The sequence below is a fragment of the Eptesicus fuscus genome, chromosome 9 (assembly GCF_027574615.1).
Source record: "Eptesicus fuscus isolate TK198812 chromosome 9, DD_ASM_mEF_20220401, whole genome shotgun sequence".
In the NCBI taxonomy this organism is placed as follows: Eukaryota; Metazoa; Chordata; class Mammalia; order Chiroptera; family Vespertilionidae; genus Eptesicus; species Eptesicus fuscus.
In genome coordinates this window covers 26,535,917-26,550,653 of record NC_072481.1, presented here as the reverse complement: position 1 = coordinate 26,550,653, position 14,737 = coordinate 26,535,917, and the positions used below count along the sequence as shown (strand labels likewise).

At 52.5% G+C, this 14,737-nt stretch overlaps 1 protein-coding gene across 4 annotated transcripts in view; it reads left to right on the top strand.

The window, feature by feature from the left end:
- Window positions 1–13,696, top strand: part of MAST2 (microtubule associated serine/threonine kinase 2) — a 171,208-nt gene extending 157,512 nt beyond the window's left edge. For 3 of the 4 annotated variants that reach the window (XM_054720570.1, XM_054720569.1, XM_054720571.1), the window contains 18 exons: window positions 294–426; window positions 1,217–1,278; window positions 1,537–1,622; window positions 2,069–2,277; window positions 3,263–3,401; window positions 5,908–6,040; window positions 7,345–7,510; window positions 8,023–8,124; window positions 8,375–8,497; window positions 8,677–8,786; window positions 9,134–9,288; window positions 9,515–9,798; window positions 9,907–10,101; window positions 10,544–10,770; window positions 10,908–11,030; window positions 11,445–11,581; window positions 11,687–11,880; window positions 12,182–13,696. In XM_054720570.1, the coding sequence (XP_054576545.1) occupies window positions 294–426; window positions 1,217–1,278; window positions 1,537–1,622; window positions 2,069–2,277; window positions 3,263–3,401; window positions 5,908–6,040; window positions 7,345–7,510; window positions 8,023–8,124; window positions 8,375–8,497; window positions 8,677–8,786; window positions 9,134–9,288; window positions 9,515–9,798; window positions 9,907–10,101; window positions 10,544–10,770; window positions 10,908–11,030; window positions 11,445–11,581; window positions 11,687–11,880; window positions 12,182–13,647 (4,044 nt within the window). In that variant the 3' untranslated portion in view covers window positions 13,648–13,696. Of the gene's footprint in view, window positions 1–293; window positions 427–1,216; window positions 1,279–1,536; window positions 1,623–2,068; window positions 2,278–3,262; window positions 3,402–5,907; window positions 6,041–7,344; window positions 7,511–8,022; window positions 8,125–8,374; window positions 8,498–8,676; window positions 8,787–9,133; window positions 9,289–9,514; window positions 10,102–10,543; window positions 10,771–10,907; window positions 11,031–11,444; window positions 11,582–11,686; window positions 11,881–12,181 lie in introns of all 4 variants that reach the window. The other variant, XM_054720568.1, reaches the window with a different exon arrangement.
- The last annotated feature ends 1,041 nt before the right edge of the window (window positions 13,697–14,737 follow it).

The following is a 14,737-nucleotide window of genomic DNA, read 5'->3' as shown; positions in this document are numbered from 1 at the left end:
CTTTGGACCAAGTGAACAGGCTGAGCTCTTTTGAAAGCAGTAGCTCTGGTTCTTATTGCTGGGGAGACAGCTTATGCTTAGAATATCCAATCTTGAAGTGCCCTGTAAGACAGTGTTGTCCCCATTCTCCTGATCCCTGAGTCATGATGTTTCTGGGTGTTCAGGGGTCGGGGTGCCCCATCACCAAGGGAAGGTCTTGTGCATTCTGTGCTGGGTGTAGGCTGTAAAATCCGAGAGGCCAACAGCCTCCACTTGTAGCTCTCACCACTGACTACCTCTCTCCCCTGGTACAGGAGTTTGACCCTGAAGAGTTCTACCACCTGTTGGAAGCAGCTGAGGGTCATGCCAAAGAGGGACAAGGGATTAAATGTGACATTCCCCGCTACATCATTAGCCAGCTGGGCCTCACACGGGATCCCCTGGAGGGTAAGCATGCTGATGGTGGCTACAGAGGCCCACAGCCAACCAGCTCTTAGAGCAGGGAAACCACCTGGAGAAGAGGCTTAGATTGGACATGGACCTGGCACAGCACCAGGGGACTCAGGGCTGTTGGAGGAGCCCTATGTCCTCTGCCATAGGGTTCCTTCAGAACTGTTCACATCTGCCTGACAGAGCCAACCTGGACTGCCTTGGGCTAAGCTGGATTGGATTTAGAGCCCAAGGTCAAAAGAGGTCAACAACAAAAGGAACAGTCACATTTTCAAAAACACTCACCTCCTCTGCATGCTCACCTCTCTTGCTGCCACCTTATAAATCCTTCTGTATCTTTGGGGTGGTCCCAGCTCACGTTGTCAGAAGCTGATCTCCATTCTTCGGGGCTTCCCACTGAGCCCCTGCTGAACTGGGCTGCCATGTCCCTGGTCTGGTGTCCTGCCTTCCTTGCTTCCTAGCCCCACCCGGCAGAGCCGCCTTGGCCAGCAGGATGGGGACTGATAGCCCAGCTTTGGGTCCTTTTTTCCATCAATTGTCCCAAGTTTGAGGGAAGCTTTATAGAATTTGCCAGGCCTTATAAATGGCACTGGACTTCTAGAAATAGGAGTGGCAGTATTATTGGCAAACCAGTTCAAAAGCTGTGACTACACCCAGGAGAGAGGCAGGATCAGGTTTGCATCACAGATGGATGCAGAAAGCATAAGTGCCTCCCTACATGTACCTGCCATATGATGTGTGGACTGCCGAGAAGTGACAGTGCCATGCACACTTGCTTTGTTTCTAGAAATGGCCCAGTTGAGCAGCTATGACAGTCCTGATACTCCGGAGACCGATGATTCAGTTGAGGTAAAGATTCTGTGCTCCTGTCCCAGTCCTGGATCCGGGCCCTGTGAAGCAAAGGGCCGTGAGTTCTCATTACTAGAACATCTGGAGGAGGGGGCGAGGGTTGTGTGCACAGCCCAAGATGTCATTCAGCTCCTGGAGGCGACTGGGCAGGAGGCCGCAGCTGGGCTAAGAGCTGAGCCAATGCTGGAGCCAAGCTTCCCTAAACATATAGCCCCTGAGAAGCATGCCCGCCTGTTGATTTTTTCTCTTGTCTTCCAGGGCCGTGGGGCATCTTTGACATCTAAAAAGGCACCCTGTGAAGAGGACTTCGAAACCATTAAGCTCATCAGCAATGGCGCCTATGGGTAAAGGCAGGGGTCAGGGTGTGGCGGGGACTGCAGCTAAGTCAACCCTTGGGCTCTTCCTTCTATAAGTATATGATGCCCAGTCCTCTGGGCAGCAGATACCTTGGGATGGACCCTCTCTTTCCTCAAAGCCTCCTGGAGGGGCAAGGGTTCATTTCCCTCTGACATCTGAGCACTGTTCCTCTCCCAAGCGATTCCCACTCCTTTCACTGAGCTCTGGGGAAGGGTTGAGCTGTGTCCCCAGGACTTCGTATATTAGGAAATTGAAGAGCTCTATGGACAGGTTGCCCAGTTCCTTCTCATTGATAAGCACAGTCTTGCCCTTTTGTTCTACGCATTTATAAGGTGTGAGAGCAGGCAGTTTGGCCACCCCAACTCTGGGTGGTGGAGAGCACAGCTCAGGCGCTGAGGGTCTATGAGGGGACTGAATGGGATGTGTTTCCCAGGGCCGTATTCCTGGTGCGGCACAAGTCCACCCGGCAGCGCTTTGCCATGAAGAAGATCAATAAGCAGAACCTGATCCTACGCAACCAGATCCAGCAGGCCTTCGTGGAGCGTGACATACTGACTTTTGCCGAGAACCCCTTTGTGGTCAGCATGTTCTGCTCCTTTGAGACCAAGCGCCACCTCTGCATGGTGATGGAGTATGTTGAAGGTACTTGGGAAAAGGTGGCCTGGCATGGAGGCCAAGGCACAATCTGAGACATCCCTGAGCTGGGACCAATAGATTACTTAGGGGTAAAGTTCCATGGCCCAGCTTCTCAGTCTTTCTTTGACATTGGTTTCTGCCTTAGGATCTCAGCCCATTTGGCGACGGTGGGCACACAGCTCCCTGCCCCTCACAGGAAGAGGCTTCTGCAGCAGTAGCTGCCATGAGGCTGCCCATGTCAGGTGCAATGAGGCACTCTGGGACAGGATGTGTCAGCCTGGCGGCTCTAGAATCTTGCATCCCAAAGCCTGCACAGCCTCTACTGCTAGACCAGGCAGGAAAAAGAGGTGGCAAAAGCCCAGGGTTGGAAGCTGGACCCTCAGAAGACAGGAACGCCATTGCCCTAGCTGATGGCTTGTGAAACGGACACCCCCTAAGGCCACACAAAATGCTTTCCGATGGAGCAGGAGAGCTTCATGGCCGGTGGCCTTCCTTCTCCCCTGTTTACTGCTGTGTACAGCTTCCAAAGATATTTTCCCTAAGCCTTGAAGTTGAAGCTGAACAAAACTCCCCTTTTAATTAGTAGATGCGTGCTGGGAGTTTATGCTGTTACTTCACTCAAAAAATAAAGGACAGCCATCAGGAAGGAAATAAATGAACAATGCTAAAGTCTCAGACAGATGTGTTTGTAATATACAGGATTCTAATCCTAAAATAATGTAGTCCTATCTCTACAAACCAACTTACAGGCATAGAGGCCTGGTTTCCTTCTCTCTCTGGCCTGACAGTGGCATAAACGGCCATTCACCTTCCCTCCTGCTTCCCTCCACACTGTTTCCCACTCATGCCAGCAACAGAGAGGCTAGAGTCACAGTCTCTAGCACCAGGGTCTCCCCTGAGTCTGCCTGCCCTGGGGCCTTAGAGACTGTAAGCCTGAGACTACCAAGAGCAGAGAATGATTCTTCCCTCACAGTGGCCACCCTTGTTGCAGGAGGAGACTGTGCCACTCTGCTGAAGAACATCGGGGCCCTGCCTGTGGACATGGTGCGTCTGTACTTTGCGGAAACCGTGCTAGCCCTGGAGTACTTACACAACTATGGCATCGTGCACCGTGACCTCAAGCCTGACAAGTACGCCCACTATCTGGGTCCCTAGTTCCAGGTTCTCTGTCTTGGGTCTCTAGATGAATGGAGGTCGACAGAGCATGTTTAAATCTATACCAGAATGGTTGCGTATGTGGGTATCCATCTGTGCCTAGTACACTATCCCCTGACCACTCCAATAAGAGACCATCACCAGCAAGGTCTGGCAGGGGCATTGTAAGGCTCTAGTGACATGTAAGAGTTACTGAGGAGTGCCACTTTAAAAACCAGGCAGGAACAAAAGGATCAGCATATATAATAGATGGCTGAACAAGTGTTCTGACATTTGCTGACATCTACTCTGTGCCAAGCATGATATTATGGGCTATAAAATAGTCCCTGGTCTAGCGTGGAAGACAGAAATATCCATGTACAGGCTGTTTCTCGGAAGGCATTAGTCAACTGGAAAAAGGTGGGAAGAGCTTTCTAAAGCTAGTGAGTGGGATTTGTAAAGGCACAGAGGTGTGACCCATTCAGGAACTAGAAATTGTACAGCAAGCATGTCAAACTCATGGCCCGAGGGCCACATGTGGCCCACAATGAATATTTTTGCGGCCCAGCCAATATAACAGTATGTAAGAAACGTTTTAATAAAAGTTTCATAACTTAATTTTTACAATATCCTGTTATACATAATTACTAATAACAAACTACACTGTTCACTCATGACTGATTTCTATAATTGTGTTGCAGTTATCCCCCTTACGCGCAGGCACACCATTTCTCTCTACTAATACTAGCAGCAAATATTTGCCACATTAGTATTAGACTGACTTGTTTGGTATGCGCAACAGGAAATATTTTGCTTTTGGAGAACAAGAAAAATAGGTTTATTTGCGTTATGCTTATTAATTTGTGCAGTTATTCGGTGTCTGGTAAGTTAATATTCAAGAAAAAATTAGTTTTTATTAAAATGTCATATTATTTTATGTTAATGATTACTCATTTATTTCAGCCCTTTGTATTCAGCATATCTCTATCAAAATAAACCTACATTTCTATGAAAATTGAAACTTTTTTGTGGCCCACATAAACTTAACCTTTTGCACTCGGATGTCGAGTGTGACTCGACACGGTTAGCATTAGAATAAAGGAATCGAGAAAAAAGCAAGCGAGTGCAAAGGGTTAAACCTTGTTTATTTGGCCCGTGTTAGCCTTTGAGTTTGACATTGCTTGTTGTACAGTATGGTTGGTCAGTAGTAAGAGATAAGGCCAGAGAAATAGGCAGGAATTAGATCATCAAGGGCCTTTTTGTTAAGTTTGTGTTTTATTTAAAGGATCCTAGAGGTCTTTGAAGGGCCTATGAATCAAAGATGTGATAAAATGACACGCTCAGACTTTGGGTTTAGTTTAGGAAAATCACTCTGCTGGTGGAAAGAGATAGTAGACCACTGCAGTAGATCAGGCCAAACAACAATGCCTGCACCTAAACAGTCAGGATGAATAAGAGGGCATAGTGTTGGGGAGTAGAAGGGAAATGATAAGGTTGGGGTGGGGGGTGCAGAAAGAAGCAAGAGAGCAGTAGTCTGGGATGTCGTCCAGATTTCTAGCCTGGGACTGTGCACGGAGATAAGCCTCCGAAGTGGAAAGTGGCTTTGACATTAGACAGGCCCGCATTCAAATGACCACTCGTTAACTCCATGAGCTCGAGTCTGTGAATTAAACTTCTGTGAGCCTCTATTCCTCCTCTTTAAAATGGGGTTAATAACATTTGTTGTGTTATTCTGTAAGACCTTTCAGGAGCCAAAATACTAGTATTTTTTTTTGAATAATCAATAAAGCACATATCACAGAGCTCATTAGGTAACAGAAACTATGCTTTTCACCAAGAAGAGGGCTAGTTAGGAAGATGACTAGTTTGGACAGGTTGAGTGTGTGGTGTCTGTAAAACGTCTGGGCAGTCGATGGACATGGAGTTCAGAAGTCAGGACCAGAGATACTGATTTGGGGATCATAGAATAAAGGCGTGGCCAGGAGCAGCCTTCAAACAAAATGAAATGGCTCGGGTAGAGTATGTGAAAGGAGAGGAAAAAGACAGTTCTTTGTGAGATCTGATTTGTAGTTTCTCCCAACCAACCCTCTTTCTAAGACCCACGCTGGACATGGAACAAGAGTATGTGCCTCTGAGTCAGGGGTGTTGAGAGCCACCAAGTGAGGAGAGGGGACTGGGAATGGCAGCCTTGGGATGAGGCTGACCGCTCTGTGGAAGTTTTCCTCGGCTGGCTGACACCTGCCCCCAGTGAAGAATACAGTGACGGCAGCAAACAGAAGTGGGCTGGGGGAACGGGCAAAGAGCAGATTGCTTGTGAAGACTGCAGTGCTCACAAAGCCAGAGCTCGTATTCCTTCCAGGTCCCTGTCTTCTCGCTGAAGCTACCCTGCTGTCCCACAGGAGCCCCGTAGAAGCCTGAGCAGGGAAATTTGGCACATAGTAAGGTTAGCACTTTTAGAAAACTGAGGAAATAACTCCATCCTCTGTCTCTCTGGTTTCCCAGCCTCCTGATTACATCCATGGGGCATATCAAGCTCACTGACTTTGGCCTTTCTAAAATTGGCCTCATGAGTCTGACAACAAACTTGTATGAGGGCCACATTGAAAAGGATGCCCGGGAGTTCCTGGATAAGCAGGTAAGGAAGGATGGTTGAGACCTTGGGGGTTGAATTCCAGGCCTCAGAATAAAGACGGGGGGTGGGGGTGGGGGGCGGGAGGGGGATATGCTTACCCTGTAGGTATATGTTAAGACTGGGAGCTCCTATCTTTTTCATCTTTTGATTCCAGGGAAGCATTGAGATAGGTCACACATTTAGAAAATAGGGTGGAACAGAGAATTATCCTATTTGATAAAACCCTAGTATGCAAATCGACTAAATGGCAGAACAACCCTTCGCTATGATGCTCACTGACCACCAGGGGGCAGACGCTCAACACAGGAGCTGCTCCCTGGTGGTCAGTGCACTCAGCCAGAAGCCGGGCTCACGGCTGGTGCAGGGGCGGTGGCGGCAGCCTCTCCCGCCTCTGAGGCAGCGAGCCCGGCTTTTGGCTGAGTGGTGCTCACGCTGCTCAAGCCAGAAGCCCTGAGCTGGGCTCACGGCTGGCAAGTGTAGCAGCAGTGGAGCCTCTCTGGCCTCCACGGCAGTGCTGAGGACCCCTTGGGGGTATCTGCCGAAGGTTCCTGGCCTGCAAGAGGACGCAGGTCCGGCTGAGGGCCCGCCCACCCCCATGTATGAATGTCGTGCACCGGGCCTCTAGTCCTATATAATAAAAGCCTAATATGCTAAGTATCCGACCCTTCAATCAGTCGCTATGACATGCACTGACCACCAGGGGGCAGACGCTCCAACTGGTAGGTTAGCTTGCTGTGGGGTCTGGCCGATCAGGACTAGATGGGCCAGACATGCCCTGGAGCCCTCCTGCGGTCTCTCCCTGGCCCTGATCATGTACCAGTGGGGTCCCTCAGCCTGGCCTGTGCCCTCTCACAATCCGGGACCCCTCAGGGGATGTCAGAGAGCTGGTTTCGGTCCAATCCCCGCAGGCCAGGCTGAGGGACCCCACTGGTGTACAGATCCGTGCACTGGGCCTCTAATATAGATATAAAATCCAAAATCATCTTCCTCAGAGTTTGGAGAAAATGGGTCATATGACCATTGACACTCAGACTGGTGTGAGGTCCATTCTGAACCTCCTGGCTCAGTCAAGAGCAAGGCTCCCCTGGAGCTGCTGTCCTTGGGTAATTAGGAGATACATAAACTTGCCCCACCAACAGTTCCAACTCTGGTACTGTGGTTGATTTTGCTCATTAACCAAGTTAGCTGAGTCTTTAGTCTTTTTTCTCAGACTTTTTTCTCCCAAAGGTGGGAATCGCCACCCCTCCAGCTGTCATGCCAGGGAACTGCCTCAGGAAGCTGAGTCAGCCTGGTTTCTCTATGCCCAGGTATGCGGGACTCCGGAGTACATTGCGCCTGAGGTGATTCTGCGTCAGGGCTATGGGAAGCCAGTGGACTGGTGGGCCATGGGCATAATCCTGTATGAGTTCCTGGTGGGTTGCGTCCCTTTCTTTGGAGACACTCCGGAGGAGCTCTTTGGGCAAGTGATCAGTGGTAGGTACCATCACCCTGGCCCACGGGGAGGCAGAGTCTGGATCCACAGAAAATGATTTACGCATGCACCTATGAGGCTTAGGGTTCTTGTCATGTATGCTTGCCTCTTAGTTGTGTGTGTGCACAGCCACACTGTGTGTATCACTTGGGGCTTGTTCTGGTTTTGTACCTGTGTTGTCTGTGTGCGTATCCTATGAGTGTGAGTTTTGTGTGGGCATGTACGTGTGTCTGGACTGTAAAGGCAGGAAGAGTTAGAGCTTCAGGGAAGTCATGGCTTTGCAGTGCCCACCCTGGATCAGAAAGCAAGCCATGCTCGGGGGCGTGCGCTCTAGGAGGATAGGAACCTAAGGAATTGGGGTCCCAGGCAAGCTTTCAGGGATTCTGAGCTGAGCCCTTTATGCCTCCCTACCCTTCTACCCGAGGACCCTCTTCTCCATCTCCCACTCTGCCTACAACTTCTGAGGCCCTTCTCTCACCCACTCCCTTTCTTCTCACCTGCGCTGACCCTTCAGATGAGATTGTGTGGCCTGAGGGGGATGATGCATTGCCGCCAGATGCCCAGGACCTCACCTCTAAACTCCTCCACCAGAACCCTCTGGAGAGACTGGGTACAGGTAGGACAGGCCCCACTAAACTTTTTCATCACATGGAAGGGGGAAGTGGGAGGCTGAGTCCATGCAACCAGGAGGGTCAGGCTTCAAGTGTGAGTAGTGCCTCTGGGTCCTGAAACTCGCTCTGCTCCTCTGGGCAGAAGATCGGGAGGTGCTGGAGCTGAGGCCTCCAGGCCTTGCTTCTTGAGGTCTGGGTTTTCCCTGGACTCCACCTGCTCACCCGTCCCCTTGCCTGTGCCCTCCCCGTCCATAGGCAGTGCTTGTGAGGTGAAGCAGCACGCATTCTTCACTGGTCTGGACTGGACAGGACTTCTTCGCCAGAAGGCTGAATTTATTCCCCAACTGGAATCGGAAGATGATACCAGCTACTTTGACAGTAAGGCCACGATGGGTCAGGAGGATTAGGGCTCCTACCTGTTTTCAGAAATACCCATGCACTCTGGCCTTGGCATGGGGAGAGCAACTTCTCCAGGCCCTCCTGAGGTTTGTTAGGGTCAAAAGGAGGCCACCACCAGTGGCCTCTGAAGGGGACTGTCCTCTGTTTGTCTGACCCAGCCCGCTCAGATCGGTATCACCACGTGGACTCAGAAGATGAGGAGGAAGTGAGTGAAGATGGCTGTCTTGAGATCCGCCAGTTCTCTTCCTGCTCTCCCAGATTCAGCAAGGTACCACTGAGGCAGGCCCCGACTGGATAGGGCAGGTTGGAGGATTGGAAGAAGAGGACCTGTCAAGGGTCATGCCTGGGGCAGGCTGGGGAAGAGGTGATGGGGCTTCCTCGGGAAAAAAGAGGAGGAAAGGCTGGGCCTGCATATGATAGATACTTCTAGAACCACTCCAGGGGTGAGGCCAGGTCAGCCCAGAGGAATCGCTATTTCCTTGAACATTCAAGGGTAGGTATAGGGGATGTACGGGGAGCACCCATTCAGATTCCTGGGGATCGGGTGCAGGGACATTTTTTGCTCCTTAGGTTGTCCGTTGGATCCTGTCCCCAGCACGTCTTCTGTGCCCACAGGTGTACAGTAGCATGGAGCGGCTGTCACTGCTTGAGGAGCGCCGGACACCACCCCCCACCAAGCGCAGCCTGAGTGAGGAGAAGGAAGACCGCTCAGATGGCCTGGCGGGGCTGAAGGGTCGAGACCGGAGCTGGGTGATTGGCTCCCCTGAGATGTGAGCACCCAGAGCTCACCGAGTGGGCAGCACAGCCATCCTTCAGTTGTCACAGATTGTGGGCGGGATTCAGATGCTGGGGAGGAGTGCTAGTGGCAGTGAGGGGGCGTCCACAAGAGCGGCTCCTCGGGCACGTCTGAGAAGAGTTCTCTGAGACCCTAAGGAAGCCTGGGCTGGAGGAGGGAGACCCTCAGGGCCATCTCACCGTGGGCCTTGTGTCTTGCAGATTGCGAAAGCGGCTGTCAGTGTCTGAGTCCTCCCACACGGAAAGTGACTCAAGCCCTCCACTGACCGTGCGACGTCACTGCTCAGGCCTCCTGGATGTGCCTCGCTGCCCTGAGGGCCCTGAGGAGGCTACCAGCACCCCCAGGAGGCAGCAGCAGGAGGGCATATGGCTTCTGACACCCACATCTGCAGAAGGGATGTCTGGGCCTATCCCTGAACGGCCAGTGGAGCAGCAGCTGAAGCTGGATGAGGAGCCTGCTGGCCAGAGCAGTGGTTCTAGTCCAGGTGTGGCCCAGCAGGTGGCCAAAGGGCCCAGGCTGGACCATAGTGCAGGGAGGCAGGGAAGGGCAGCTCGGCTGCATCGCAGGTCTCATTGCTCATTTGGGCCCACAGCCATGGAGACTCGAGGCCGTGGGACCCCACAGCTGGCTGAGGGAGCCACAGCCAAGGCCATCAGTGACCTGGCAGTGCGCAGGGCCCGCCACCGGCTGCTCTCCGGGGACTCTGTAGAAAAGCGCACCACTCGCCCCATCAGCAAAGTGATCAAGTCTGCCTCAGCCACAGCCCTGTCCCTCCTCATTCCTACAGGTGAGGCCTTGGGGAACTAGGATAAAACTCACAGGAAGGGCCTTAGAATCTCTGTGGGCATGTGCAGGAGTCTGCACAGGGTAGGTGTGTCTGTGCATTGTATGTTGAGCAGGTATCTGAGAGACTGTGTCACTGTTGTCCCTTTGTTATGGAACTAGAGGTCTCTAGTTTAAATATGTATGAAGGGTTTATATGGTCCCTGGTCCATATAAGTAAGCACTCAGTAAATGCCAGCTGCCCTTCCATCACCTGCTGGGGTCTGAGAGGGCTCGGATACAGGAGGGGCTTTGCTGCTCAGAGGCTGTGGGGAGCACATACCTGAGCTAAGGCTCTGTCTCTGCCTAGGGCTGTGTGGGATCAACAGCCTTGGTGGGGGCTGGTCTGGGATCTTTGCCAGGCCAGGTTCCCCTGACCCACTAAGTCCTGGTTTCTCATTCTCCAGAACACCACACCTGCTCTCCCTTGGCCAGCCCCATGTCCCCACATTCCCAGTCATCCAACCCATCATCCAGGGACTCTTCTCCAAGCAGGGACTTCTTGCCAGCCCTCAGCAACTCGAAGACCCCCATCATCATTCACCGAGCTGGCAAGAAGTATGGCTTCACCCTGCGGGCGATCCGTGTCTACATGGGCGACTTGGACGTCTACACTGTGCACCACATGGTGTGGGTAGGTCTGGCCATCCAGACCCATTGTCTCCCAGCTTCATTACGCCTCTCTTACCAGGGCCTGCCTGTCCCTGCCCACACTACCCTCAGGCGTCAGGCTCGGGCTCTAGGCTGATAACTGTTCTCTCCCTGGGGCAGCACGTGGAGGATGGAGGTCCAGCCAGTGAGGCGGGGCTTCGTCAGGGCGACCTCATCACTCATGTCAACGGGGAGCCTGTGCATGGACTGGTGCACACTGAGGTGGTGGAGCTGATCCTGAAGGTTAGTGCTAGGTGTGCTGCCTGCTGTGGTCGACCCCAGCCGTGGAGTCTGTGACTGGCCATAGGGGAGTAGGAGTCGAGTACAGGTGCACATACACACATAATTTGGGTACGGCCATAGTGATGCGTTTTCGCTGGAAGGCACCACCTTCACTGCCCAAGGCCCAGTGATACTCTGGGCCTTGGGTAGGATTGGAGAGCAGGACAGGTAAGCCTCTTCTCTACCTTCTCAACCCAAACTACTTGGGCTCCAGTCAGAGCCATTTGCTAACCTGTGAAGAGAAGACAGGTCTGTGGTTCAGACATGTTGATGCAGGGACAAAGGCTAGAGCTGTGGTCTAGCCATGCCCAGGGGTAGGAGTTGGATCAAAAATAAGGCCACCACCTTAGCCTGGGCTCATGTTCTGGTCCCCAGAGTGGAAACAAGTTGTCTATTTCAACAACTCCCCTGGAGAACACATCCATTAAAGTGGGGCCAGCACGGAGGGGCAGCTACAAGGCCAAGATGGCCCGAAGAAGCAAGCGGAGCCGGGGCAAAGATGGGCAAGAAAGGTGAGCCAGACTTGGCCTAAGGGTCTGCTCTGGGCCAGTATATGGTGCATGTGTGTGCTGTGCCCTGTGCACCAAGTCAGACAGCTTTGACTCTTGTCTCTGCAGCAGAAAAAGGAGCTCCCTGTTCCGAAAGATCACTAAACAGGCGTCCCTGCTCCACACCAGCCGCAGCCTCTCTTCCCTTAACCGCTCCTTGTCATCAGGAGAGAGCGGGCCCGGCTCTCCCACACACGGCCACAGCCTTTCCCCCAGATCTCCCACTCAGGGCTACCGGGTGACTCCTGATGCTGTGCATTCAGGTAGGAAAGGCTCTCTGCAGATCGCAGACAACCCCTGGGAGGTAGGAAAGCACCTGGGCCCTCTGGTTCTCATGGGTCCCACTCTGAAACTCTCATTCAACCCACCCCCTGGAAGATCCAACTGTCTTGGGGAGGAGGTGACAGGGGTGGAGGGTGACTTCATCTCTATGGCCTGGGCTCTGGTTCGCTAATGGGGTAACCTTGATACTCCTGGGACGTTCCAGAGCTAAGCACTGCCTTGCCCCTCAGTCATTTCTAACAGCTAACATTGCTCTCTCTGCTTTTGTCTGTTTGTGCAAAGTGGGAGGGAATTCGTCACAGAGCAGCTCCCCCAGCTCCAGTGTGCCCAGCTCTCCAGCCGGCTCTGGGCATACACGGCCCAGCTCCCTGCACGGTCTGGCACCCAAGCTCCAACGGCAGTACCGCTCTCCACGGCGCAAGTCAGCAGGCAGCATCCCACTGTCACCACTGGCCCACACCCCTTCTCCACCACCAGCAGCTTCACCCCAGCGCTCCCCATCACCCCTGTCTGGCCATGGAACCCAGGCCCTCCCCACCAAGCTTCACTTGTCGCCGCCCCTAGGCAGGCAACTCTCCCGGCCCAAGAGTGCGGAGCCTCCCCGCTCACCACTACTTAAGAGGGTGCAGTCAGCTGAGAAACTGGCGGCTGCACTTGCTGCTTCTGAGAAGAAGCTAGCCACTTCTCGAAAGCATAGCCTTGACCTGCCCCACCCTGAGCTAAAGAAGGAACTGCCACCCAGGGAAGTCAGTCCTCTGGAGGTAGTTGGGACCAGGAGTGTGCTGTCTGGGAAGGGGGTGCTGCCAGGGAAAGGAGTGCTGCAGCCTGCTCCTTCACGAGCTCTAGGTACCCTCCGACAGGACCGGGCCGAGCGGCGAGAGTCACTGCAGAAGCAGGAAGCCATCCGTGAGGTTGACTCTTCAGAGGATGACACTGATGAGGGGCCTGCGAACAGCCAAGGTGTGCAGGAACCAAGCTTGGTACCTAACCCAGAAGTGGGCCAGGATCCGCCCCTCAGAGGAGCAGGAGAGGGGGAGGAAGAAGATGCCTTCTTGCCCAGGGACCCCCGAATGGAAGGTCCTGGTGACCCCCAGAGGAAGCTTGGGATCCTGCAAGTCTTTGAGGAGGCTGCCAGCTCCTTGTCACCAACTCCCAGCCTGGGTGGGGCTGGACCCACAGACCCCATCCCCCCTGAAGGCTGCTTGAAGGCCCAGCTCCTCCACACCCAGGCACTAACAGCACTTTGTCCCAGTTCTTCAGGACTCATCCCCACCAGTGGCCCCCCTGCCTCCTCCACTCCTGGAGGGCCAGGCCCATGGTCCTGGAAATTCCTTCTTGCGGGCCCTGAGGGGGCATCCATAAGCAGAAAGGCAACAACAGCAGGTGGGTTGGTCAGCTCCCAGGATTTGGAAGCCACAACTCCAGCCCATCCTGAGAACCTGTCTCCTAGGCAGGAGGGGAAGTCATGGCCACCCAATGCCCCTGGAAGGGCCCACCCTTGTGAGCTTTCCAGCCAAAGCTGGTGCTGGGAGCCTGAGTGTGCACAGAGAGAGAAGGAGGAGCCAGCCCTGGGCATCACCACAGTGCCTGAGGCCTCAGGTGACAGGAGGCAGAACCTTCCATGCAGAAGCTGCCCCCTCGCCCAGGAGCCTGGACCCAGCCTGCTCCAAAGGAGCCGAGACCCAGGGGCCCCTCACAAGCATCAGGACTTGGCATTGGCAACCAATGAGCTTTTAAAGCAAACATAGCAGTTGTCTGCCATTTCTTAACTCAGATCTGTATAATACATGCTCTTAGAAACCATCTTTATGTCTTTGCTTGCTTCTTTCCTTCAGTCAACACAAATGTAACTCAAAGTCCTATGTTATTGCTGGTAATAGAGTGACAAACAGTTTCTACTGTCAGGAGAGGGGCCTCTAACCCACCCTGGCTTCCCACAGATTATGACATCTGAGCTCAAACCTGAAGGATAGGTAATAGGTAGTAATTTGCTGGGTTAGAAGAGTAGGAATTAGTGTAAGGATGTCCAGGCAGAGAGTATAGCACTTAACCATATGCCTGGTATATTCAAGGAACCAAAAGTGGAAATGGATGTAGTGAGTTAGGCAAGAGTCATAACTGATGGTCTTGTCTGTAGGTAATGAAGAACCCAAGAAGGCCACATACTAATATGCCTGCTTTGTAGATAAGGAACTCAGGTTGTCAGATATTAACAAAGTCATATAGCTTGGGCAGAGCAAGGATTAGAACCTAGATATCTCTTGACTCTAGAACCCACATGTCTATACCAAATTAGAATGCCTCTCAGCCAGAAAATGAAGAGGAAAGGTGGAGGGAGGTGAAGAGTTTAACTTGGTACTTGGGGGACATCCGCAAGGTACCTAGATGTATGTGTCTCGAATGCAATAGATCTAGACTGATAGAAAATTGAGAGCCATTAGTGTATCAATAAGGAAACGTGTAATTCTTTCAACAATAAAGAATTATTTAAAAAAGAGTATCAAGCTGGGGGGAAAAAAAAACACAAAAAATTAAAAGAATTATATACTGAGGAGCACAAGCATTTAAGGCAAAGAAAGACTTTGAAGCAGCAGCCAGAGGGCACCATAAAATCCAAGAGAGGAGTTTTAAAATGGGTGGAGTTACTTGGTAAAATGCTGGGAGGCCAGGTGAGATGAAAATGGAGAACCACCTGTGTTTAGTACTAAATCATGAATGTTTATAGTCAGTGAGCCCTTCCTGGGCTGTTGTCAGGTAGGCCTCTGCACTAGAGATGGACATTGCTGACCTGGGCAGCCCCCCTCACCCCACAATGAATAGAACTGCACTGGGTGGGTG